General features: G+C 50.7%; 1 protein-coding gene across 12 annotated transcripts in view; it reads left to right on the top strand.

Annotated features, from left to right (window-relative positions):
• Positions 1 to 27,343, top strand: part of LINGO1 (leucine rich repeat and Ig domain containing 1) — a 208,333-nt gene that overhangs the window by 173,356 nt on the left and 7,634 nt on the right. Inside the window, exons 4-5 of one of the 12 annotated variants that reach the window (XR_014796933.1) lie at positions 15,803 to 16,024; positions 21,824 to 22,676. The exons of 6 other annotated variants lie outside the window; for them this stretch is intronic. Coding sequence is in view for 2 of the 6 variants with exons in the window: in XM_084905786.1 (XP_084761912.1) it covers positions 17,970 to 17,975; positions 22,801 to 22,944 (150 nt within the window). In the remaining 4 variants the exon portion in view is untranslated. Of the gene's footprint in view, positions 1 to 1,639; positions 1,737 to 15,802; positions 16,025 to 17,144; positions 17,976 to 21,823; positions 22,677 to 22,800; positions 22,945 to 27,343 lie in introns of those variants that run through there. 5 more of the 12 variants (XM_084905786.1, XM_084905787.1, XM_084905795.1 and 2 more) reach the window with 5 other exon arrangements.

Below are 27,343 nucleotides of genomic sequence, written 5' to 3'. Positions count from 1 at the left end.
ACTTTGGTCCTCACAATAGCCCTATTGTGTTCTGTCCTATTAATTCTCTGATTCACAGAGAAGGCAAAAGATTTGCGCAAAGCCAGTGGGTCTATGACATGTGCTCACACTGTGTGACTCTATGATGTATTTGTACCCACTTTTCAGGAGTCACAAGGGCCTTCCTCAGGGGACATCTCCCTGGTGCATTGATGGAGCAGAATTCTGGCATAGATGGGAAATGGATTCTAGATCTCTACTGTAGGGCTTTCCTTGACTTTTTTTTTTTACAGAGAGGAAGAGAGAGATATAGAGAGCTAGAAACGTTGATGAGAGAGAAACATCGGCCAGCTGCCTCTTGCACACCCCCTACTGGGGATGTGCCCACAACTCAGGTACATGCCCTTAATCAGAATCGAACCTGGGACCTTTCAGTCCGCAGACCGATGCTCTACCACTGAGCCAAACCGGTTTCGGCGCTTTCCTTGACTTTTTGAGTTTGAGAGGTCTTGCTGAGCCCAGAGTGTTGGAGGGTCTGGCTAAGCCCAGAACCACCAAGCTCCTGAGCCTCAAAATTCTGCAGAACACCTTTCCCCTGAGACAAGACTGGCAGAAGTACCAGTTTGCTGGGTGAAGCTGAAAGTGTGACTTCCATGGCTTGAAACTGTGAGGCTCACTTACTTGCTTATGAAATCAGAGCATGATGTATAGAGGTCTAAACACCTAGGAACAGTGTGGTATTTTCTTGGTAAAATGGATGGTTACCAGTCACTACTACATACAAATGGGATCTTAACTCTTTCCATTGCGCTTTTGTCATTGGCCTTAAAAGGAAGTATTCCCACCATGACATGCATGAATGTTCCCTTTTCTCCATCCTTGTGCACTGTTGGTGAGAATGCAGATTGGTGCAGCCACTGTGGAAAGAAAGTAGTATGGAGTTACCTCAAAAAATTAAAAATGAAACTGCCTAATGACCCAGCAATTCCACTTCTGGAACACGAATTCAAAAGAATATATGCACCCCTATGTATTTGGAGCATTATTTACAATAGCCAATATGTGGAAGCAGTCCAAGGCTTCCACCAGTAGAGGAGTGGATACAAAAGCTGTGGTACATTTACACAATGGAATATTATGTAGCAGTAAGGAAGAAGGAACTCTTACCCTTTGTTATTGCATGGATGGACCTCGAGAGCATTATGCTAAGTAAAATAAGCCAGTCAGAGAAGGACAAGTATCATATGATTTCACTCATATGTAGAATCTAATGAGCAAAATAAACTAACAAACAAAATAGAAACAGACTCACAAAGAACAGACTGACAGCTGTCAGAGAAGAGGGAGTTTGCATGGCTGAGTGAAAAAGGATAAGGTATTAAGGGGAAAAAAAGAAAAGGCAAACTCATAGGCACAGACAAAAGCATGGTGATTACCAGAGGGGAAGGGAGGCAGGTGAGGGGAGGGAGAGGAGGGTAATGGGGGAATAAATGGTTGTGGAAGGAGACTTGGTGTGATGATTACACAATACAATGTGCAGATGATGTATCATAGAACTGTACTCCTGACACCTATATAATTTTATTAATAAATTTCACCCCAATAAATTAAATTAAAAATATTTATATATAAAAAAAAGGAACTATTACTACTTTTTCAGGTTTGGGTTTCCAGAAGCTCTGAGTATATCCTGTGCACATGATGTTAAGAATCCTCTGTCTTATTTCACTCAAGGTCCATCCATGCAATAACAAAGGGTAAGAGTTCCTTCTTCCTTACTGCTACATAATATTCCATTGTGTAAATGTACCACAGCTTTTGTATCCACTCCTCTACTGGTGGAAGCCTTGGACTGCTTCCACATATTGGCTATTGTAAATAATGCTCCAAATACATAATGCTCTCCAGTTCCATCCATGCTTTTGCAAATGATAAGAACTTCTTTTTTACCACAGTGTAGTATTCCATTGTGTAGATTAGGGGTGTCGAACTCAATCAGAGAAGGGGCCAAAAATCTAAAATCCAGCCTAAATCGCGGGCCGAATGGTTTACTGAACAGTCATAAACTGACAATGTTAACCAGAAATGTGAATTTAAAATGAGTGGAACAATCTTTTCCTTAACAGTGCTGTTAACCAACTCACATGCTATCAAGCAAAACAGTTATATTGGTATTAAGTAAAACAGTAATATTGGAATGTACCTAAAATGCTCATTGTTTTGTTTTCTGGCTAGATGTCTGACACCGTTTTCCCCGGATCAATGAGTCAATGTTCGGTTTTATTTCTTGGGCTGTAGCAACCCGCAAAACAGCATGGAGGTTGTCATCGGTAATGCGTGATCTGTGCTTGTTTTTGTTCAGATTCATTATTGAAAACATCTGTTCACAAAGATAGGTGCTCCCGAACATGGATAGAATACGGGCAGCATGAAGTCGGAGCTCTGGCATTGAGTCAGGGGGCAGTAGAGGGTAGAAGTCCTCAATTTCAACATCCTGAAACCTTGATTTCAGGCCACTGTCAGACTGAAGCTTGATTATCTCCATCTGAAGGTGATGGGGCACATTGTTGACATCAACTGTAAAAGGATTGGCAAAGATGTCAAAGCCTGAGTGCTGTGTTCTAAAGTCAGAGAAGCGCCGCTCAAATTCACTTAGTAAACGGCTAACTTTGGTAGCCAGCCGACTGCAAGGAAAAGTACCAGAAATAGTGGTTGAGATACTCAAACAAACGGGAAAGTGGGCAAGATTGTCCTGTTCCAGTTGGGACTTCCATAGTTGAAGTTTACACTGGAATGCTGTGATCATGTCAAACATCTTCGTGATGACTTGTTTGCGTCCCTGCAGCTTCAGATTCAGTTGGGCGAGATGCTCGCATATGTCACACATCATAGCAAAATCACATAGCCAGGCGGGATCCGACAGTTCAGGCAAGGGCTTTCCTTTACTTTCCATGAAAAGAGCAATTTGTTCTCTGAGCTCAAAAAATCTTTTGAGGACTGCGCTCTTGCTCAGCCATCTTACTTCTGTGTGGTATGGCACGTCTCCATGCTCTGCACCCACCTCCTGTAAAAACTGCTGGAACTGGCGATGATTCAGGCCACGTGCCCGTATAAAGTTAATAGTTTTAATGACTGTGGTCATTATGTCATTCATGTCCAGAACTTTTCCACACATAGCCTCTTGGTGGATAATGCAATGATAAGTAATCAAGGGTGTGTGGCAGTGACTTTTTTGCATTCTTTCCTTCATTAGTCCAACCAAGCCTTTCTTTTCTCCGCACATTGAAGGTGCGCCATCGGTAGTTAGCCCCACCAACTTTTCCCAGGGTAATTTAAAATTATTTATAGATTTCTCCACAGCCTCAAATATATCTCTACCAGTCATCGTCCCATGCATGGCAGCTACATCCAAAAGTTCCTCAGTGACAGAGAGGTCGGTCTTCGTAGCACGTATAAAAATGGACAGCTGCGCTGTATCAGTGTTGTCTGTGCTTTCATCGATAGCAAGTGAAAAAGCGAGATAACTGCATGCCTGTTCGGCCAGCTGTGATGATAGATTTCCTGAGAGTTCTTGAACTCTATCTGCAATGGTGTTTCCTGACAAACTGACATTTTGAAAACTCTGTATCTGGTCTGGGCATACTTGCTCACACACTTTTAGCATGCATTGCTTCAAAAAGGCACCCTCTGAAAAACACCTTGAAGCACGGGCAATTTCTTCAGCCACTATAAAGCTTGCTTTACTGCAGCATCATTTTTCGCTGTAGCCTTTGTAAACATTTGCTGCTGTGATTGTAGTTTGCCTTTTAGTTCTTTAACAATTTTATGCTTTTCTTCCAAAGTATATTTGCCATACTTAACATTATGTTTGGTGTCAAAATGACGACGTATATTGTACTCTTTCATCACCGACACTGTCTCATAACACAATATACACACTGGTTTGCCCTCTCTAAGCACAAACATGTATTCATTTTCCCATTTGTCATTAAATTGTCTGCCTTCACCGTCAACTTTTCTTTTCCTGGACATTTTGGGATCAATATTGGCAGTAAAAGATGTAGTTTATTGGAAATCTGCGTTAGAAGGAAAAAGTTGAAAACTGCACAGGGATAGCTTGATTTGGCAGATGGAGTGGAGAAAAAAAAAGTCAGTCAATAAATGCCTGGCTGGGTACAGATAGCGGATTCTGTTGCGATTTTTATGCCTGCACTTTATGCCAGGAACTGGCAGCTTCTGCTGTGTATTTTTTATGCCCGCACACTCACTCTCTCCTCTGCTCTGCCACCCGCACAACCACATCGGATGCCGGACTATAGGTCACGCCTCCTGAATCTTGCGTGACTTGTTATCTATGCGAATGCGTAGATCACAAGCCTCCTATGTCACTGCGCGTCATTGTGATGGAACGCAGCGGAGTGCAGTGATGACAGCGCGGTGCGGGCCACATTGCAAGGCCTGGCGGGCCGGATTTGGCCCGCGGGCCTTGTGTTTGACATGTGTGGTGTAGATGTACCACAGTTTTTTAATCCACTCATCTGCTGATGGGCACTTAGGCTGTTTCCAAATCTTATCTATGGTGAATTGTGCTGCTATGAATATGGGGGTGTATATATCCTTTCTAATTGGTGTTTTTAGTTTCTTGGAATATATTCCTAGAAGTGGGATCACTGGGTCAAATGGGAGCTAAGTGAAATAAACCAGTCAGAGAAAGGTAAATATCACATGATCTCACTCATTTATGGAATATAATGAACAGTATAAACTGATGAACAAAAAACAGATCCAGAGACAGAGAAACATTGATCAGACTGTCAAACCTTAGATGGAAAGTAGGGGAGGGTGGGGGTAAGAGGGAGAGATCAACCAAAGGGCTTGTATGCATGCATATAAGTCTAACCAATGGACCAGACAACAGGGAGTTAAAGGCATGAGTGGGGGGATGGCAGGTAATGGGGAGATAGGACACATATGTAATACCTTAATAAAGAAAAAAAAAAAAAAAAGAATCCTTTGTCTCCAGACCAGCGACTTTCTCATTAGCAATTTTAGGTTGTGTTGGCTTCTTCAGGTTCTTAACTCTTTCCATACAGCCTACAAATTATGAGAGAGAAGGTGTCAACTGCCTTCTTAGAGCTTCATTTATTCAGGCATCTTTCGCTTATTTATTTTATTTTTAAAAAAATATTTTTATTGATTTCCGAGACGAAGGGAGAGAGGTAGAAACATCAATGATGAGAGAGACTCATTGATCTGCTACCTGCTGCACACCCTCTGCTGAGCATCAAGCCTGCAACCTGGGCATGTGCTCTGACCGGGAATCAAACTGTGACCTCCTGGTTCATAGGTCAATGCTCAACCACTGAGCCATGCTAGCCAGGCTCAGGTCTGTCATTTACTAAACAAACAAACAAACAAACAAAAAAACTACACTAATAAAAGGGTAATACAGGAGACCTTCCGGATGTCCTTTTGGACAAAGCCATGGTGTCAAGGCTGATCAGAGGCAGGTTAGGGGCTATCAGGCCAGCGGGACGGGGGGCAGTTGGGGGCGAGCATGTTGGAGGAGGGACAGTTGGGGAAACGCAGACTAGCAGGGGGGTGCAGTTGGGGGTGAGCAGGTTGGCAGGCGGCAGTTGGGAGCAAGAAAGCTGGTGGGGGGTGGGAGGCATTTGGGAGCAATTAGGCTGGCAGGGGTGATTAAGCCAGAAAGGGGGGTCCATTAGGGGTGATCAGGTAGTGAGGCAGATGAATGGTTAGGAGCCAGTGGCCCTGGATTGCAAGAGGGATGTCTGACTGCCAGTTTAGGCTCGATCCCTACGGGATCCTTGTGGGATTAGGCCTAAATGGGCAGTTGGACATCCCTCTCACAATCAAGGACTGCTGACTCCCAACCACTTGCCTGCCTGCCTGCCTGATTGCCCCTAACCACTTCTGCCTGCCAGCCTGGTCACCCCCTAACCTCTCCCCTGCCAGCCTAATCAACGCCTAACTGCTCCCTGCTGGCCTGATTGCCCCTAATTTCCCTCCCTTGCCAGCCTGCTCACTCCTACTGCTGGCCTGGTTCCCCCCAACTGCCCTCCCCTGCAGGCCTGAGTCCCTCCAAACTGCCCTCCCCTGCAGGCCTGGTTCCCCCCAACTGTCCTTCTCTGCCAGCCATCTTGTGGTGGCCATCTTGTGTCCACATGGAAGTGGCCAACTTGTGTGTTGGAATGATGGTCAATTTGCATATCCCCTCTTTATAATATAGAATAATTATATTTGGGCTGTCTTGGGGCTCAGTTTCCTCTTCTGTAAAATGGGGTTATAATGCTACTGAATACCCCAATCTTCTTCCCATTTATCATCCCCTCTGCCATCCCACTGCCCTGTCTTCCTAGATACCTCAGAACAGAGCCTAGAGACAGGGAGGAAAGAAAGAGGCAGGGAAATAAATATCTCACCGTCTGTCCATCCATCTGTTAGCAAAGGTGGCATCAGTTTTCATCGAGGTGGGGAATCTGCGAAGTAGTCAAAAAATATCCCTCTGTGATTCCAGCAGCCCAGCTGTTCTCTTTCAGGGAAAAGTGCTGAGGGCTGAAAATAAAATAAAGGAACAATGATAGAAAGACACAAGAAAAGGAGAGAGGGGAGGAAAAGAAGAGTAAAATAGACAGGGAAAGAGAGGCCGGCATGGGCCAAGGTTTTGTCAGGGCCTTCCCAGCTACTGGAACAGCATTCTGCAAGGCAACCTTTGACCTGCTCGGAGCTGCCAGCCACTGCATGCCCACTTGAACCTGGGCTCAAAGGCAGTGTCATCTATGATATTTAAAGTTGCTGTTGTATCTTCCTGCTTAATATCAGGGAGGTCTTTGGGCCCTTGGCCTTTTAGAAATGGTGGCATCTCAGCTCGGGAGGGAGACCTTGGTAAGGAATTCCCAGGCTCCTGTTGTGGCCACTCCATTTTGTCCATCCTCTGCACCTTCACACCTGCTGTTCCTTCCTCCTAAAATGTCTGTCCCCCTCTCTGCATGGAAGGATCCTACCATTCTTGCACAACTGCCTCCTCCACGGAGACCCCTGGGATTTTCTCCCAACCTTGAGGCTTGTCTCTCCTCCCTTCCTGTCCCGATCATAGTGGGCCTGCCTTTCCCTGGCCTGTGCTCTGGCAGATGGGCCAGTACCATTTAATATCTGGCTTCCTCGTGCCTTTGGTCAGGGGCAGACATCTCTTGGTGCCATAGCAGGGCCAGGTTTGAGAGCCTCTGGGGACCTTGGGTTCTCATCAGGCCACTCACCTTCCTCTAACTCCCACTAGGGAAGCCAATAGGGAAACTGCCCTCCCTGCTTCAGAATCAGTGCCTGTCAAGTAGGCAGTTAGAGCAACAGGTCCTAGACCACATAGCCACCCAGCCTGAAGTCTTCTTTGTGCGTCTGCACTCTTCAGCTAGAGTGTATCCTGCTTGCTGGTCCAGCTTTGTCACTTACTGCTCTATGATCTTGTGCTTCTCTGTGCCTCTCTGTTTTGTCATCGGTAAAATGGGAAGCTAACAGAACCTTACTGAGTTGTTGAGAGTGTGAAACAAGTTATCGCCTAGATTATAGGAGGTCCTGGGATTAGACATTTACATCCCCCCACCCCTCCAGGTCTGTGGAAGGACCTGCCTCCTTCCGGGCCCAGTTTCGATGAGCATGCCCTCGCTGGCTGTCAGCTAGTCCCAGCTCAGTCACTTATGGAGACAGAGGTGCCTCAGAGGCACATGGAGGAAATCTCTCATGCTGTGATTTCAGGCCGTGAGAATGGATTTGGGACAATATCACACAGACTCAGTCGGGGGAGAGTCTGGGTCAGGGGCTGGCCCTAAATGTGGGTTTACGCTCTGCCACAGCTACTCCCGAGAGGGAGGGCTGGCTGGCCTCTGCTCTGGCCCTCTTGGAAGTGGAGAAACCCTATGTGCCTGCCATGCCCCTCCTGCTCTTAGCTTTGTGACTATATTTGGGGCACAAAGAAAACGGAAGGAAAACTTGGCCTCTGCATGAATTATGAGCTACAGCCTGGTCTCCTCACCACTTTCCGCCCCCACCCCAATCAGGTCTCTTGGTTGCCATGACAGCAGGGAGCTGGGAATCAGGACTCCTTCTGGGGACAGAACCAGAGTGTGCTAGCATATGTGCCCATGGTGGGCAGTGTATCCATGTGCCTGCCCAGGGCTTCCTGCAGGCTGGTGTGTGGTGGTGTGCGGGGTGGGGGGGTGGGGGGGTGGGTGTTGTGTTTGGGTGGGGCCACACTCCCTGACAAGTAGGAACAAGCATTTGTTCATGATGCTTCTCACACTTCAGACATTGCTGGCATTTATCTTAGCCATGAGATATGCAGTCACCCCTTCGCCCCAGCTTGTTAACTTTGGAAGCCATAGATATGCATGTCCCCATCACACCCACCAGGCTCGTGCAGAAGACCCTTCACCACCCTTCTCACGTTGCTGGCCCATGCATGAATCAGACAATATAGGCAGTGTTGTCCCGATTTGTAGATGGGGAAACTGAGGCCTGCTCATACACTCACTCGTTCACTGGACTCACCCTGGACTGCCAACTAGGCTGCGGCTCTCCTGGGGCTTCCTGGCACCCCCAGGCAGTGTAAGTGTCTGAGAACCACTTGGGATTTATGCTCCTGTGCCGTCTCTTCTTTACACCTGAGTGAGGCTGGCTAATGTCCACCACAAGGGGAAAATTATCAATACGGTGTTTAACTGCTTCTCTGATCTTCAGTTCAGAGCTAGCCACTGGCCTAAGGGAAGGCTGCCAGCCATTCTACAGTGGGTCTGGAGTCAGCTCTCCAGTGGGACCAGTAAAACATGTTGGGTACAAAGTGAGTGCTGGCCTGTTACTAAGGGCCTGCAGGGACCAACCTGCCTTCATTTGTCCATGGTGCTTCTCACACTTCAGCATTGCTGCATTGCTGGCATTTATCTCAGCCATGAGCTGTGCAAGCACTGCCTCCCCCAGCTTATTAACTAATGTGAAAATGGCCCTGCTAAGTTCTAGAATGGAGCGAGAAGAAGCATAAACAGGGCCTGGTGGAGGGAAGCCTCATTAGGCTTGGATGCATAAAATTTGGTGACGAAATTTGGGTGATCTTATTCGGAGCCCTGTGAGATTGGGAGGAGAGGGAGTGCCCTACTGTGCGCCAGGAATAGCATACCCATGTGCTCGCTCCTGGATCGTTTCCACACTCCCCAGATAGCGTGAATGGAAAGCGATTCAGAGGTAGGTGACATGCCAAGGTCACACAGCCAGCAAGAGGCTTCCTTGGATGTGCACCTATGTGTCCAGTTCTTTCCAGCACCCAACCTGCCTCGGCACATCAGACTGGCCAGAACCTCAGAGCATCCTCTATGGCAGATCTGTCCAGCATCTGCTTGCACATCACAGTGATGGGAGCTCACAGCCCGGTTTGGCTCTTTATGTCTGTGGCCTCCTCTCTCTCCCACCACCCCCTGACTCCACATGGGTCAGGAGAGTGGCCAGGGAGTGGGGCAGCCATATTTCAGCCTTTCTCCACACCCAGCCCTTATCCATTTCCTTCTGCAATCTGGGAGGGTGTGGGCAAGTCCATGCAATGCCAGGCACTGACTGCCCTTCGTTAGATGTGTCTAACAAGTTGTGTATGGGTCATCTTACAATTCCAATAATTTAGAAGAATATTAGTGACCAGGCAGCTGCCCTCAGTCCCAACCAGATGGAATGGGGTGATGCAGCTAGGAGCCTCTGCTGATATTTACTTTCTCCCACCATCAATTATTAAGGAGCTCTCCTTCATTTTTGTACATAATTACATACACTATTATGGTTCAAATGCCCCTGCTCTTAACCCCTTTGGAGAGAGCCCAGCCTGCCTAACAGGGCTGTGCTGGCCTGGGGACCTAGCTGGCTAGAGAACACAGCAGGCAGACACTCTACCTGAGAGGGAGAAGGTGGCAGCCTCAGCCCCACCCCTCTCCACTGAGCTGAAACCACTCAGGCCAGTTGCCTCTTCCCACCACCTTTGCACCTGCTGTTTTCTCTGCTCAGAGCACCATGCCCCGCTGCACAGCTGGTTGACTCCTGCTCACCCTTTGGATTTCAGCTCAGCCATTGTCACCTTCCCTACCTCCTGGTTATTATGACTCCCCAGTGCCTGCCCTGTGTGTGCATGACTCCCAACCCTTTCCTCACCTCAACCTGGATCATGTTGCGTTGAACCTTCCTACTATATCAGGTCTGTCTGGGGTGCAGAGAAAGCTGTAGTGTTTGTTGAGTGAATTAATGGATAGATGTGGATGGAGGGATGCCTCCACCTGCTTCAGCGCTAGTGAGCCCACGGAAGCCCTGGTCCACCCCCTCTTCCAGGAAACCTTTCCTGACTGCTGCAGCCACACGCATCTCCCTTTCCTCCCAACTCCTCCAGGCCCTCTGGCTCTGGGCTGGGGCCTTTGAGGGCAGCAAGGCCTGGGCCCTCCATCTATGCCCCCAGCACAAAACAGAGGGCAGGGTAGGATAGAGGGAGAGACTATCTCAGCTCTGTTGTGTGACCTGGGGAAGTAGCTTACCTTCCCTGATCCTATTTTCCTCATTCCTTAAATGGGGATAATAACAGTTCCTACTTTACTGGGTTGTGATTGAGGCTTATGTGAGATAAATTATAAAAGCACCAGATACAGGGTCCAATTTGTTGTGGGTTCTCAAGCAATATTCTTTAACCTTAACCATTGTCTGTCTGTGAACTGAATTGAGGTAAAATTGAACTGAATTGTGTTGAATTGAATTATCTTCTAATTCACACCTTCTCTTGTCCATACCTTTTTGTTTTTAGTCTCCCCTACTATGTAGCTTGCTCCAGGCTTGGTTCATTGGGGGCCTCTGAAAATATTTCAGATTGATTTACACAGACTTTCCAAGCATCTCGATCCACACCTACGAGGGGAGAAGGGATCAAGTCTCTCCTGTTCTACAGAAGAATAGACCAAGGCCAGGGAGATAATATGGCTTCTCCTAGTTAGTGGCGCATTGAGGAATCAAGCCCTGGACTCACACTGGGCTTGAAAGCCCAGGAATATCCCCCTGGAGACCCTGAGCCTTTTCTTCCTCTGTAGGAAGATAATTGAATGGACTCTGTGGTTGCTGAAAGAATTAAATGAGTGAGAACCACTGTACCTGTTCGTAGTGAACACTTCGGTGGGTAGGGTTTGGGATAGGCCCAACTCTACTACCTCCGTGGCTTCTCTCCCCAGAAATAGCACTGGTGTTGATCATTCCTATGCATGTTTTTATATTTTTCCTATATATATAGGCATCCATACACAGACTAGGGTTTGTTTTTAAACCTCGTGTAAATGGTACTATGTTATACATGTCTGGGGTGTTTTCATCAACATAGTGTTTGTGGGGTCACCCACACTGATACAGGTAACTCCAGCGTATCTGTTTTGTGTGTTGCATAATGTTCCACTGTGTGATTGAGAACATTCTGTTCATGCCTTCTCCCAACAACACCACCCCAGTGAGTGTTCCTGCTCTTGCTTCTATAGGCATAGCTCTCCTGTTATATATCCAGGAGGGAGTTGTTGGGTCACAGTGTGTGCATCTTTTCAACTCTACTGGATAAGCACCTAGTTGCTCTGTCATTTCTCACCCAGGCTGGCAGCAGGTACTTTGCCTGCATTGTCTCAGTGCCCAGTCCTATTGGGAAAAAGGAGTTTTTATGCTCATTTTACAGATGGAGCAGGTATTAGTTATCGATTTCTTTGTAACAAATTACCCCAAACTCAGTGGCTTAAAACAACAAATATTTATTCTCTTAGAGTTTCTGTGGGTCAGGTGAGGCTTAGCTCGGTGCCTTTGGCTCAAGGCCTTTCACAGGGTGCAGTCAAGGTGTCAGCCAGAGTATCAGTCACCTCAAGGCTGGACCTGGGGAAGTCTGCATCCAAGCCTGCTCATGTGGCTGTTGACAGGTCTCAGTTCTTTGTGAGGTGTTAGTTAGAGACATCAGTTTCTTTCCATCCAGGCTTCTCAACAGAGCAGCCATTCACATGGCAACTGGCCTCTGTCTTAGAGAACAAGCATGTAACGGAAAGAGGGCACCAGAGATGGAAGCTGCAGTCTTTTTGTAACCTGATCTCAGAAGTGGTATTACTTCTGCCATAAATGAGCCTATTAGTCCAGGCCACACTGGAGGGTAGGGGACTGCACACATGGTGGGGAGGGCAGGATACCAGAAGGCAGGGACTCTCTGGGGTCATCTTAGGGCTGCCTATTACAAGACAGCTGAGGCGCAGAGTGGTGAAATGACTTGCCTAGGATCACAAGGTTAGAGATAGACCAGGACTGGAACTCAAGACTGCTTGGCCCTGAGGCTGGAGACCTTCTGAACTGCCATACTGCTTTTGACTTAAGTTAATAATAGGTTCAGACTTCAGTTAATAAACAAGTTTCCTGCATAACAGAGCTCAGGACAAGCACTTAATAAATGGATTTGCTAATCATGCTGCCTGTTTGCACACATTAGTGCAAGTACTCCCTATCAGGAGCCATGGGGATAGCTGAGCCCAGGCCCTTGGGAAAAGTTGTTCTGCCAGGCCCAGATTCCCAAAGACCAGGGAGTGGTCCCTTCACACAAACTAACTGCCTTTTGTGTTTGCTTTTTTGTTTTGCTCTCAACTTAATTATTTCAATGGTGTGTGTGTGAGTGTGTGTGTGTGTGTGTGTGTGTATGTAATGGAGTGTACACTTCCCTGTGTTCTAAGAAGAGCTAACTGTAAGGTAGGAACATCAGGTATTTCCCAGAGGTGCTTCGGGGTGGGCAGGGCTAACAAGCTCCCTTCCTGACTGGCCCCAGACAAAGTTCCTGCTTCTCAGCGGCTATGGATGCACAACCAGGCACACAGCTCAGCAGGGCTGTGTGAATCTGCTGAGCAGGGGCCAGCCCTGGGACCTTGTCTCTCTACAGAGCCTTTTGACTCCCCTGGTTCTTAGTGTGAATCCAAGTAGTGGAGGCTGCTGCCTACATGCTTCTAGATAAATGGATGTTGCTAATACTGGGATATTTCCAGTGCAGGTGAGGGTGACCAAGACCCTAAGATTAGGGGAAGTGAGAGTTGCAGGCTTAAGAGTACTCCTGAAGAATCAAAATATATTATTGATTTTTTACAAAGAGGAAGAGAGAGGGATAGAGAGTTAGAAACATCAATGAGAGAGAATCCTGGCCCCTTCCACAGAGAAACCCATTGGTCTGTTCTGACTAATGGATTTCAGTCTTTAACTTGTACAAATCAGACCCTCTGGAATCAGGACTCTGGGCTGTCTGTGGAAGCTGTAGGCCAACAAGATCAGTCCCAGCCTTCTGGGAGTTCCTGATCCTCAAAGGATGAAGAACCCGGTCGAGGCCTTTCCTAGTGGAAAGGCTGCCAGGGCCGTTATGAGGGGGGCTTCGGGCTCAGGGGCAGACAGCAAGCATAACGGTGAGTATAATAACAATGAAAACACCTGCATTTCTCAAGAACTTACTGCGTGCCAGGCCCAGCATCAAGTACTGGGTATATATTAAGTAATGGCTGGGGCATTTGAGTCTGCTGAGACCTCTTATTAGCAAGAGAAACAAAGACCGGGAGTCCAGGAATGACCTTGAGTCCCTAGGAGGCTGAAGCAACAGATGCCATTCGAAGTCCTTCAAGGAGCCCCCATGGGAAGCCTCATCCCACTCTCCCCAGTGTCTAGACAGGGCCACAGAGGCCTGTGCTTAGAGACCCCCCAAGCCAACACCTCACTGCAGAGCTGGGGAACTTTCCCTGGGGATGGGTCACACAGCCAGTCAATAAGAGAGCTCAGAACCAAATTTACAGCGCGAAGTGGGGCATGGGCACTTCCAGCTGGGTGCTGGCTCCAACCCACTCTACCATTCTTGTTCCATCCCCCGTGCTGTTTGCCCTGCCCCCACCCACCTCCTGGTCTCCTGGTCTTTGTTTTTCTTGCTAATTAGAGGTCTCAGCAGTGACTCCACTGCCCCAGCCTTTTAGAGCTGTCATTAATTTCAAGTGCCTTCAGAAATGGTCATTAGTATAAAACCTCACAAGCTGCTGGGATGCAAGAGGCAGGACCAGCACAGAGCAGGCATACAGGCAGGCCTGTGTACCATCCATTCCTTCCTGTGCTCTTGGGGGACCCAGCCTCACCTTACATCCTTAGCTCCCCCAGAGTCAGGGAAAAGAGGGCTTGGGCTCTGACATCAGAGGCAAAACCCAATTGGCCGTCTTGCACACAGAGTGAACTTGAGCAACTCAACAGTCCCCTGGGAACCTCAGTTTGTCTCATCTGTACAGTGGGGACAGAAGTACCAGTCTTGAAGTGGGAAGTACATAAAGTACAGTTCAGAGCCTGGCTTACCATAAGGGAGGAATAATGTTAGAGGGCCCTGCCCCCTTCTCCAGAGTTCCCTGGTAAACCCATTCCAGCTTCTCTGCTCTGCTGTGAGGACTCAGACTGCAGCAGGCTGGCTCTTTCTCACAGTTGTCAGCTCTTGATTGAATGGGAGATGCTGAATTTTCACTCCAAAGCCAGGATTTGCTCTGTGCCCATCCATATAACATGTTGTTCTGGGCCTACCATTGGGAGCTCCTAGTCAGAGGACAGAGAGGGAAGAGACTGGAGCCTTGTCGCTGAGGCTATTTCAGTCCAGGGAGAGAGGACAGGAATAGAAGAGAACAGTCTTAGTTTTGGTCTTGAAGCACCGGTGGAGACGGAGAGGGCATGCCAAACAGGTGGGCCAGTGCGGAAAAAGGCTGGGAGGTGTGATGAGCCTGAGTGGTAGCTCCTGGATTTTCCCCTGGTTGTTTCAGTGAAGACCCGGACTGGGCCACTCTCATGTGTCCCCATGGCTCTGGGACCCCTGGGACCCCCGCTCTCCATACTGTTCTGCAGCTCATGTAGAGGCTCTGACTGGACGAGGGAGGGCCCAGTAACAGGCCTCCCTTTCATGGGGTCTCTGATGACAAGGCCAGGAAACTGCACTGTCACCAAGCCCAGGCTGGATCCTCAAAAAAGCCTTTTCTGTAAGTTCTTCTCCCTAAAGCCTTTCTCTTCCCATTGTTTCCATTGGTGAAATAAGACCGGGGATGCTGGAACAGGCCATTTCTTTTGGAGAAACAGGGAGATGAAATGGCTTGGATATTGTTTGCAATGTAGAACTCAGGCTGCAGGGCAATTCCTCCCAGGCACGTTTTGGGCCCCAGAGAACCCTACCTGGGATGCCAACTTCCTCAGGCAGCATCGTGGGGACACTGGGCATGCTCCCACTTCCCTGACGAGATTATGGAGGCAGGGAGCAGGTGAGTCTGGGGTGGAAACAGGCTAAGGCTGGGCTGTTCTAGTCAGACGCCACACCAGGAATAGCCCCGCCCCCGCCTCACCTCCCCACTCCCAGCCCCTTGCAGGTCTGCTCTCGCTCACGCCCAGTGGGGCATAAGCGTGTCTATTCCTGCTGGGCTGGTGGGAGGAGGTGGCGTGGGAGTCAGGAGACGGGTAACTCACAAATAGCCCGTGCGGGGGAGCCAGGAGCCTGTGTTGGGGTTCAGGCAGCAGAGTTGAGGGGCCAGGGAGCCGCCTTCGCTGGGCTCTTGAAGGGAGGAGGACTCCTGTGCTGTTTCTCTTCCCCTCCCACATGTAAGTCCTTCAGCCAAGCTTGCCGCCCACTGGTTTTTCTCAGCCCGGAAGTCGATTCAAATTCCCTTTCCAGATGAGTTACCAGCTTATGTGACCACTGGCAAGTCAGTAATCTCTCTGGGCTTTGGATTCCTTGACTCTGTCACAGGGGAGCAGCATCTCCTCCCAGGATTGTTGGAGGGTGAATGCAGAGGGCACAGCAGCACAGCATCCGCTTCTGCAAGGAGGGGGGCTCCAGCCAAACGCAGGATGAGGATGGATGGACACAGACATAGAAGACAGGAGATCATTCTCCAGGCAAGACTGTCCCTAGCTGTGGTGTGGCAGTGAGACTGAGAGGTACGCAGAAGCTGTTTAGCTGGAACAAAAGGTCTGTGCAACACTTTGGGCTGCGTGTGTGAGGCTGAACAGTGGAGAAGCAAGATTATGCTGGAGCCGGGGGGAGACTGGTGGCCTCACTGTGCCAGCCAGGTTATCAGCAAGGAATGTCAGGCTTGCTCCATGGGAGGGGTGGGTGGAGGCACTGGGAACAGGATCTTGGGGTCTGTCTTAAGCCTGAGAGGCCTTGGGCCAGTCTCCTCCACCCAGCCTCAGCTTCTCTGCCTGTCAGAACCCCTACTCCTGTGGGCCCAAGGAGCACTAGTGTGATAAAGGAATGCACTCCCATCTGTGGAGAAGGGGTGAAAATCAGCATTAGTAGTTATCCTAATCAAACTAGCTTAGTGTTAAAGTGCTGGCTTCAAGGAGATGGAAGGGAATGCACAGTGGAAGGAGGTGAGGTCCTCAGGGTCTTAGCCGGTTAAGCATGCTTTATTTAACCAGAACACCCTTGCCAGCCAATTCTCTGTTATCTGCTGGTCAAGGAGGATCTGGATATCTGAGGAGAGGTCCCATTCCCTGGTCCCATCTGAGTATGTGGCCCCAGCCCAGGACCTCCTGGACCTTTGCACGGGTACCAGTAGAGGGCCCACTGAATCCAGACGGAAGCTCTATGCGGCCCTCTCCTAGTCTCTGTGTGCAGTATCTGTGGCTGGAGTCTTACATAGTGGCCTGCTGCCCTCTGCTGGACAGGAAACCGGGCTGGGCGGGAACGAGCTGCAAAGGGGAAGGGAGGTGCAAGATCTGATTTGGGGTAAAACCACTCAGCCAGCGCCTGACCCCTTAGGACACCAGCCTGTGGGCCTGTGGGCCTTCCAGCGATTCGCAGGCATTTCCGAGAAGAGGGGGGAAGGCGCAGAGCAGAGATTCTGGACCATTCTCCCAACCGCCCTGACCGGGTGGGGAGCTTTACCCCTTGACGTACGTGTGTCCGTTCACAGGGCAGTGTGCGGTGATTCTACATGTCGTTCGGGTTCACATGCACACGCACACGGCCACACAGAGGGCGCGCGCACACCAGAGGGAGGGTCACGTTGGCCAAGAATTGGCCCCGAGCCCGGACTCGGGGGGGGGGGGCGGGGGGCGCCATGTGCAAGGCTGGACACCTGGACGCCAGCTACCTCGAGAGGCCAGTTCCGCCGTCCTATGGGTGCAGAGAAGTGTTGGGGCGCTGCTCGGTCCCACCCCCTTCGCGAAAAAGAGACGAGCCCCCTCCCCCCCACCCCCATTTTGCCTCCCCCTTCCTTGGCGGTGAGGCTGCGCCTTCTCCCCCGCCGGCTCCTGCTGCTCGCACGCTGCCCCCCGCCCTGCCCCCTCTCCCGAGCCGGCTCCTCGCTCCCTCCCCGCGCTCCCCCCACCTCCCGCGCCCCCTCCCCGCGCTCCCTCCCGGCGCCGCGGCGGAGCGGACCCGGCCGGGCGGAGCCTGCGCTGAGCGGGGGCGGCGGCGGCGGGTCCGGCCCGGGAGCGTGCGGAGTCCCCACCCGCGCCGCTTCGGTGCCTCTCCTGACGCGGGGCTCCGAGCAGCATGCGTGGCCGCTGCCCGCGGGCCTCCGCCCCGGCCCCGGCCCCGCTGCGGAGCGCTCCCGGCCTCCATCCCGGCCTCCCTCCCCGCCCCAGCGGCAGCGGCGGCGCCAGGCCGGCTCCGGACGCAGAACCAGGTTCGCGGAGCCCGTGTAGAGCATCCTGAACCACCTGCCCTCCGGCTGCCGGGTCCGCGGCCTCCCGCCTCCCGCCCCGGGGCCCAGCCTGTCTCCGGCTTCGGCTGTGCTCCCGCCGGGTCGGGTGAGACGGACAGTCGAGGGCCAGCTCCGGGAAGGCGCAGGACAGACCTGCTGGGCGGCGGCGGAGGAGGCTGAGGAGAGCTGGGCAGGGCTGTGGCTTGGCCTGAGAGACATGCAATTGGTGACAGAGCCGAGCAGACAGACGGCGGGCCAGAGATGCAGGTGAGCTCGGCAGCCCCTTGCCAAGCGCTCTTGGGGGTCGCCGTGGGCCCCTGGAACTGCGGGGCACCACAATCCTTTGGGGGGGGGGGTGGTCACAGATCTGACCCTCTTCAAGCCTCTTCCTTCCCCTTTCCTCCACCTCAACAAATTCCCGGTTGGCTAGCTGGGGCCAGGGAGCTGTGGAGGAACCCCCACCGGAGTCCCAGTCCTGCTGATCATTTTGAGCACTGTTCACCCTGACCCTGACGGGTACGTCCCGGCTCAGAGGCTGGGTGGCTGCCTTTCTCCTGAGACCACAGATGCCCCCGTGCACCCGAGCCAGCACCGGAGGATGCAGGTCAGGGACCAGTTTTCCCCACAAGCAGCGTCCTTCCCTTACAGGAAGCAACCCCAGTGGTGAGGAGAAAGGGGAGAATGGCAGGTAGGGGAAGTGGAGGAGAGGGAGTTGGGTCTGCGGGGAATCCAGGAACCCATTAGAGCCTCCCCTTTGTCTGTTTTCAGCCCTAGCTTCTCACCTCCTCCTGCCCCACTTTCATTCTGAGACAGGGTGGGTGGGAGGTGGAAACCAGCTGAGAAGAAGGAGATAAGAAGGGAACCTCCAACTCTGTTGCTCCCCCACCTCCCAGGTGGCTAAGGGACCCTGGGCGGTGTGTCCCTCCAGGTGGCTCCCGCTGTGAGGAGCAGGGTGGGGGTGGGGGTGGGGGGGCTCCAGGCTCAATGGGCAGTCCCTCCCAGTTCTTGTCCTGGGCCCCCCAGTCCGGCCCCATCCAGCCAGCAGCATTTCCTCTTTGTTCTCAGAGCTCCTGGGGTGGGGGTGGGGAAGAGGGATATGTTAGAGAATGGGAACAGCTCTGCCCTGGTGGGGTGGGAGGGTAGGAGGTCCTGAAGTGGGGGACAACCCCTTCCCTGCCAGTCCAGCCCTCCCTCAGTCCTCTGCTTGGCTTGGATTGCCCGAGGGCATGCAGCCTGGCCCTGGGCTCTGGGCTCAGCCTCCTGGTCTTTATGCTGACAGCCCCAGCACCAGGGCCTTCCTTGCCCAGTGAGCAATGAACCTGGGGCTTCCCCTCATCCAGTGGGAGTGCTGGTGAGGGAAGGAAGGGTTAGCTGTCCCAGACTCTTTGTTCCTGTGTGGGCCAGGTGGCTCTCAAGAGACCTCACACCTCTGGGAAGATGCCAGCACCTGATCTGCTGGGACAGCTTGCTTGGACTTCCTCCTTTCTCCCCATGGCCTGAGGCAGGAGAAAGAAAATGAGGAGACAGAAGGGATAGGCCAGAAACTCCTTGGAATTCAGATGGGGATTTCAGGCAGTACCCAGCTGCCCCTCCTGGAATGGGCTTAGCAAAGGCCAGGCAGCCCTCTGTTGTATTCTTGTTATCTTGGCCCATTTTCCCTCCCTCTGCCTATTTAAATGTGAGGTGGGCTTGGTCAGGACTGCGGTGCTCCCAGAGCCTGGAATTAGAGTGGGTCTTGAATCCAAGGGGCCCACGGATCATGCATGGCTTATGGGCTAAGGGCCCCAATGTGATGAGGGAGTTAAGAGAGACCACTCTACCCCCATAATAGTTCCTTTTGATCCATGCTCAGCTCCTCCATCCCCTGCCTCTGAATATTCAGTTTTCCTATATCAGATATTGTTTTCTAAAACCCAGTATTCTAGAGGGACACACACATATATGGGCTTTCACCATAAAGTCAGGCAGAATACCTGGTACCGGCGATGGTGCTGTACTCCAGGCACCTACCCAAGCAAACAGCAGGAAGATGACAGTCGGAGCTATTGAGAAGTGAAGCTGTAAAGTGATTTGTGCAGGGGCCCCATGGAGGCCTGAGGCAGTGTCAGATGGAAGGTGAGGGAGTGAATCATGTGGGACTAGGGAAGGGCCTGGAAGGGGAGGCAGGAGGAGGTGGTGGTTTCAGAGTCAGAGCTAGTTTCCTGGCCAGCGTCTCTTGGTCTGTCTGCCCTGCATGTGGCACATCTATGGAAGGATAATGGCCTTCCAGCCCAGGGTACCCCTTCCTGATGGCTCTCTGCTCTGTTACCACTGGTAAGTCCCTTTACATATCCCCCCATCACCTGCCTTGATCCAACTTCCCTACCCAGAGGCCTACCCTCTCCTTTCTTTCTCCTGCTGCTCCTCTAGGAAGCCTCCCTGACTGCTCAAGTCACTGATCCTCCTCCAGGAACCCACAGCATACTAGTAGAACCACATTGTATTGTACAATATATAGAATCACACCAGCCTGTTCATTCATGCATTTATTCTACACATCCTTGCTGAGCTGCCTGCTTGGCTCCAGGCTAGGTCTTCCCATGGCTTCCCAAGGATAGCGTGAGCATCCTGGGCAATCCTGTGCCCATTCCCTGAGCTCTGTCTGGCCCCCAAGACACTGGGAGGCCCAAGGGAGCAGCTGTTGGCTGGTGGCAAGGAATACCTGGGTGACATCAAGGATGCCCCAGCTGGGGTTGAGGTTGAGGAGAACCAAGACAAGGTGCTCTCAAACAGACACTCAGAGAAGGATGGGATTTGTTCCTGGGGGCTGAGACGGTCAGGGGTCTCCAGGAAGAGAGACGGAATGGGTCCTGAGGTAGTAGCAGATGTTGAAGAGACACACAGAAAGTAGAACTGGGGACTGATCTTTAGAGAACATGTGTGAGGGCAAGATCATTTCCAAATGCGTTCAAATCATTCTTGATGCCGACCTTTGTTTCTGTGTTGAATAAACGAGTGAATGAATATCCTCGGGTGCTATGGGCCTGGTAGAGCTGTGCTGACAACAGTCTCTTCCTCATGTGTGTTCATTTCCTTCCAGGTCACTTTATAGTGAAGTTAAGGTTGGACCCTGGAGTCAAGATGCCCAAGTTTAAATCTCAGCTCCATACTGCCTGGCTTTGTGATTTTGGGCAAGTTACTTCATCTCTCTGGGCTTCAGTTTCCTTATCAATAAAGTGAGGATGACAGCAGTGCTTACTACCTCTAGGGTCATCATGAGGATTAAGTATGCGAGGAATTTAGAGCAATACCTGGTACACAGTAAGCTCTCAAGAAATGCTGGCTACTCATAGTTTCTATCAGTGAGGTGCTCTCAGTCTTACCATTGCAAGTGGTACAGAGATTTGATTGGATAGCTAGAAAACAAAGCCACAGAGGTAGAATGCCTTGCTTCAAGTCCCTACTAACAAGCATGGGGCTCAGGCTAGAATGCCTTCCTCCTGGCCCCTGCTCTGGGGCTCTTGTTCACTGTTTTGGATGTGGCCTGATAATTACCTAACCAATGTATTTAATATCAATAATAACAATACAATGAACACTGTGACCCTACTCTCCAACCTGAATGCTAGCATTTAATAATGAGGTATATCTTCCCATGCGCTTCTTATCACCTTATCTATTAGCCTCTTTCTTTAGGCAACTACTACCCTAAATTATCTATTTAGCATTTCCATGCCTTTTAAAATCATATATTTTGATACATAAAAATTGTTCAGTTTTAGTTGTTTTGAACTTTGTAAAAAGAACATGAAACCATACACAGTCCTCTGGAATTTGCTTTTTTATCCAACATCATATTTGTAAGCTTCACCTCTATTGTTGCAAATAATAGTAGATGTTGTTCATTCATTTCCACTGATACACAGTGGTCTGTCATTTGGACACCACACAGAATATTTTCTGTTCTTCCGTTAGTAGGTTGTTTTCCTTTTTGCTCTTACAAACAGTGCTGCTGTGAAACCCCTTGTGTCTCCTGAAGCACAGAGCTGGGAGTGGAATTATGGGCTGGAGGCATGTTTGCAGTTACCTTTACTCGAAAACATGCTCAAGTGATTGAATCCTTTTTGTGTCCCCAGCAGGAGGTGATGTCCTGTTGCTCTGCACCCTCACCCGCACTCCTATGCTCAGGTGTCTCCATCGTCACCATAAAATGGTCAACATTTTGGTCTTGATTTGCATTTCTGGAACTCAAGGTTTCCAGTGTATGGGGCTGAGACAGGCAGCAGCCAGTGTGTAACACATGCTCACTAAGTGATCATCCCCTTTGCACCTCAGTTTCCCCAGTTGTGGGGATGCTGTCTGTACAATCCCTGCTTTGAAAGATGGGCAACAACAGTCAGGGAGGACTCCCCGATGAAGAGGGAATGGAAAAGGAGCAAGGAGAGCCTGAGCCCCTGTGCATTAGAGTCAAAGGAACCTCAGTGACTCTGTGTTCACCCCGGGATGGGCAGGGGTGGTCCTAGCTTGGGAGATAGAGGGAGCTGCGCTTCATTATTTCAATAATGTCCAGGACCCTGAAAACCTGTTCTCTACACCCTGGTACATTGTGTGGCTTCACATTGGTGAGTATGCAATAAGAGTTTGGTGACTTGGGAAACAAACAGAATAGAATGAATGTATATTTTTCCTTCATTCCCACCTCCCTGATTGTTCTTACCATTGAGTGACTGAGAGGTGGTTGAGCAAGCTGGCTCCTGGGCATTTTCAAGGCCCTCAAGCCCTCTGCCTACTCACAGGGGCTGGGAAGCCCAGTACTGGCAAGGTAATTTGGAGTAGCTCCCTCTGCCAGCCTGGTGCCTTCCCCTGCCTGGACAGGGGCCCCTGGATCTAGTTAGAGAGGAGTGACAGGACTGGTAGAATAATTATGCCTATTTCATGTGAAACCCAGATTGATTGCCACCAGGGTAACATTACCATGGTATTGTTCTTTATCTCAACCACTTATTACATGTTATTAGTGTGTGTGTGTGTGTGTGTGTGTGTGTGTGTGTGTTTATTTTTTCCCATTTCAAGGAGTTAATCTCTCTGCCATCTCCTCTGCTTCCCTCTGCAGAGAACCTGCTGGCAACTCCAGAAAAGAGTGGGGCCTGGCCAGCAGCCTTCCCCTGCCTGGCCTGGCACAGGGCTGGATATACACTCAAATCCCTTTACTTTGATGCAAGATGAGGGTATCTCAGAGCTAAGAAGGGCTACTGAGGTATGGATCCCAGCAGAACAGTCTTTCTTCAGTGTCTGATCCTTGGACCTCTCATGACAGGCTGCTCACTCACTATTTACCAAGACATCTTGAGCCATCTGATCTGCCATTTGATTCCTCACACCAAGCTTAATGGGCCTCCCCTGTGCCTCTCTCTGCTCATGGGTCTCGGCTCTGCCCTTGTGGCCTGCACTGGACTCTTTGCATCCTCTTGGGGCGTTCCTTAGCGACCTCCAGATGTGCCAGTGCCCTCCCCGCAATCTGGGCCTCTCAGAAACAGGGAGCTGGGTGATGGCATTGATTGCACCTGAGCAGAACACAGCACCCATATGTGTACTGAGCCTAGAAACCAGGTTGGAAAAATGGGCTTAGGCAAGGGGTTGGCCAAGATTCAGTTGATCAGAGAGGGCTCTGAACAGTCAGGGCCAGAAGAAGGGCAAGAGTTTTTCTTTATAGTTAGCCTGTCTGTGTTATAAATAACCCAGTGGATCTTGGTTTGTGATGTATTGGGGGTTGTTTTTAAAATCTTTCCCCTTTTTGAGGCAGAAATAACTCAACTGTTTACCTGTTCCTGAGCAAGCCTCACCATGTTACCCTGGCATGACATTGGGGAGAGAAGGTGGCTGTAGTCAGAAGGTGGAGGTTCTTCCAAGGCCCAGCTCTGACATGCTGTGGGACATTGGACAGATCCCTGTGGTCCAGTGGTCCTGTTTCTTCATCTGTGTGATGATGGTCTTCATCTCCTCACCTGTGCGTGAGTGATCATGCCTCTGAGTCAGAAAAGCCCAATGACCTTGGGTAGATGAGCTAATGGCTCAGAGCCTCAGTTTTCTTATCAGTAAAATGAGGTTAATGGTACCTTCCTCACAGGGTATGTGGTGAGGATTGGTGGGGTCACTGTACAAAGCACTGAATATATATGTTTGATATAAATGCCTCTTCCCTCCCCTCTCCATGAACTCTCTGCCCCCAGCCTGTGAGGACAGTGTGAAGTCTGCCACTCCCTCTTCTGACTGATAATTTTAGGGCCCAAAATATAAGGCTACTTGCTAATGATCATGCAGCTCAGCAGGCCCTTGAACCTGAATCTGGAGGAGGCAGTATGCAAGAGTGGTCAGGACAACCTTGGGTCTAACTGCCTCTGGCCTAATCCCAGCTCTGCCAGTTATCACTGTGATTTGGGGCAAGTTGTATACCCCTGTGCTTCAGTTTTCTAATCTGTAAAATGGCGATATTATACCAACCTAATAGTATTAAGATATTCATGTTTGAGTTCATATCATGCTATTAGTGAGACCTTAAGCAAGTTGCAGAACTACTTTGTGCTTCTGTTTTTTTTTCCATCTTCAAAGTGGGGATAATAACAGGACCTACCTCAATGGGTTGTGCTGGGATTAAGTGATTTTTTTATATGTAAAGTACTTAGAATGATGTCTGGCATACCAGGGCTTTCCAATTATCTTTACTATATGGCCTTCAAATCTCACACTAATTCTATGACTCCCCTTAGGCACCCCCTCCCCTGAGCTCCCCCTACTTACTTTGTGCTGGGTCTCTGATGCTATGACCTCCCTCTCTCCCAAGTTCAAGGCCTGTGGCCCTTCCAGGTGGTCTTGGCAGTTCCAGGATCCAAAACCTGAGCTGTTTCCAGGTAAAGGATCCCTGAAGGCTGGGCTAGCTTGGAGAGGGCCCCAGAAGGCCCCAGGAAGTTGTGAGGGGATGCGTGGATGATTGGAGATGGGGCAGACATTTCTGCCAGGCACCTCCCAAGGGGTCACTGACCTGGGCAGGGGCTGGAGGCCTTCAGGGGCATTTTCCTGCCCCCCTTAGAGCCTGGGTTTGTATTTCAGACCTGGAACGAGATAAGAAAGGGGGTGTAGGACTTGGGTTTTCCTTGAGCCCCCTAAGGTCACCACACGGGTGCTTGCCTACTTCTCCTCAATTTTGAGACAGCTCCAATCCAGGTAGGGGTCATTCACTCAGGTGGGTTCCACAGACAGCAAGGAAGCTTCCCAGAACCAATGGCCCCTCCTATCTTCCCCCTCCCAGCTCCCAGCTCACTGACTGTTCTCTCACCTGAGAACCATCCTGGGAAGGGGCAGGCAGGGCCCAGAGAGATCCAGGACTTACTCAAGATTACACAGCAGGGCAGGGATGCACTGGCTGGAGCAAGGCTTGGGACTTGTGATCCTAGTGACCTCCTCTAGACTTTGCCCCATTCCTGCTTCTCCCCATGAAGTCAACCATTCCTGGAGGGCAGAGCCTATATAAAAAAGCTTTTAAACATGAAGATACTTTTACAATTAAAATTCATAATTTATCTCTCACATGGCCTGGGGCCATGGTTTGGCCAGCAGGCTGGTACCTCCTGGATGGACTGTGCTCTGGTGGGATGGGGCAGGCAGGGGCATTCCTTCCTCACTGCAGGGGACCAGGTGACACCCAAGGCCAAACAGAAGCAGCTGCAGCAGCCAGAGCGGTCTGGTGGCCCAGTCAGCACCCTCCAGTCCAGCCCCAGCTAAGAGCCATATGCGCACCTTTGGGAGAGGATTGACTTTCCAAGTGCACCTAAGAGATGGGGCAGGTGACTGGCATGGGCGGGTGGGGAATATCAGGAGGGGCAGCAGGCACTCACACAGAGGGAGGGGTAAGGGGGCAGCAACTCTGCCAGAATCTAGAGCAAGAGGAAAATAAATAAAGAATTATACATGACAAAGGACATGATCTCAATTCTCTTTCAGATTGATGATTCTCTCCTTGTGGGGCAGCTGGAGGAATAAGAGGAGGAAGAGAGGAATAACAAAGGCAGGCAGACCAGGAGACAACTGAGGCTGCCAACCAGCTGCCTTTCTCCTGGAGCCCAGCCTGGGTGCTGAGGCCTCCCCTCAGGGTCCCCTGTGCACAGTCTCCCTCCCCAGGACTGAGCTCCCCCAACTAGCAGCTCACATCTTGACCATTATAAGCCATTCACACCTCATCAGGGGCCAGCTGTAGAAAGCCAGAATGGAGTGTCCTGGCCCCCTCAGGATTTGGGGTGGAAGGGATCTAGTAGGGACCCCTACCTGTTAGGAGTAACCTAACTGCTCTCACATGGTCCAGTCCAGTCAGTCCACACCACCACCTTTGTTCTCACTGTTCCCTCTGTCAGATGCTGTCTTGATACCCCTTACTTGGCCTGTGGAAATGTGTTTGTAGTTCAGTGTGAGCTCACACCTCCTCCATGAAGCCTCTGTAAAAAGCCTCACTGGGATCAGAGCTGCTCTGGGAAGTGTCTGGGCAGTTGTTTGATGAGCTGAAGATGGCCTAGGAGTGCTGAGCTGTGTAAGCCCCAACCCTGCCCTGGGGAACATAGAATGGGAGGGGCTGTTGAAGCTCCAACTACAGAGGAAGGGAAGAGATAAAGTCACCAGCAATGCTCTGCAGAGGGGAGTGCAGACGTCTTCCTGGGGGCTTGAGAAGAGATGCATGGGGGAGGGACCCTGAGTGGGTCCTGAAGGCCAGGTGGGCGGCCAGTCTCCAGGCGTGGGCGTGACCACTGCAATGGGAGAAAGGCCCACTGACCTCACTTCCCCTACCTCCACCCCACTCCCAGCACCACGGCCACGGCTGCCTGTGAGTGGGTATACTTTCTACTAACATGCTTTATCATTTCATGAAATGGATTCAGCTGCTTTGTGCTCTGGAGCTGAAGGCAAAGGGACTTCAGACAGGCAGGGACTTGGGGACAGGCAAGTCACTAGGACTCTGACTCCATTCTTTGGTGACCCATCATGAGTCCTTTCACTCTTCCAAGTAATAAACCCTGCTGTGTGGGGGTGGTAGTGAAGACAGGTCAGGGTGTGTTAACAGACTAGGACTTTGGGTAGGTTACATGAGCGGGAGCTCAGAAAATAGTAGTAGAGTCTGCAGGGCAAGCTCTCACTCTGTCTTTCCACCACTCCTGCCCCGCCCCAGCTACCCATCTTTCTCCTCTGCTTTCTCTGCCTCTCTCTTCCTCTCCCTTTCTCACCTGTTTGCCCACTATGTGCCTTTCTGTTTCTGTCACCTTCTCCCTCTCCTGCTCTCCTGGTAATTTCTTGGTGGCAGAGCGGGGCAGGGCCCTTTTAGGAGCTTTCAGCCCCCCTTCCAAGGTCTGCCATCCTCTTCATCAATATTTACTCCTTCCTGCTGTGGACCAGTCATAGGAGCTTAGGGTGTTGGGTCAAGATGAGATCCTGCATACCTGCCTCGTTTTCCAGGCTGAGAACTGAGAGGCCCTGGCATCCCCAAAGTTCCAGTGATGGCAGCAGCGCCTCCCTGCCAGTGACCTCATGCCTGTGTGTGCCGGGGATCTCTGTGGTCCCCAAGTAACACTGAGTCTTCAACCTGTGATGCTGCAGACTCCAAATTAGATGAGATT

Source organism: Pipistrellus hanaki (assembly GCF_964339955.1).
Source record: "Pipistrellus hanaki genome assembly, chromosome: 1".
In the NCBI taxonomy this organism is placed as follows: domain Eukaryota; kingdom Metazoa; phylum Chordata; class Mammalia; order Chiroptera; family Vespertilionidae; genus Pipistrellus; species Pipistrellus hanaki.
Note: the sequence above shows the minus strand (reverse complement) of the source record. Positions and strands in the feature narration are given on the sequence as shown.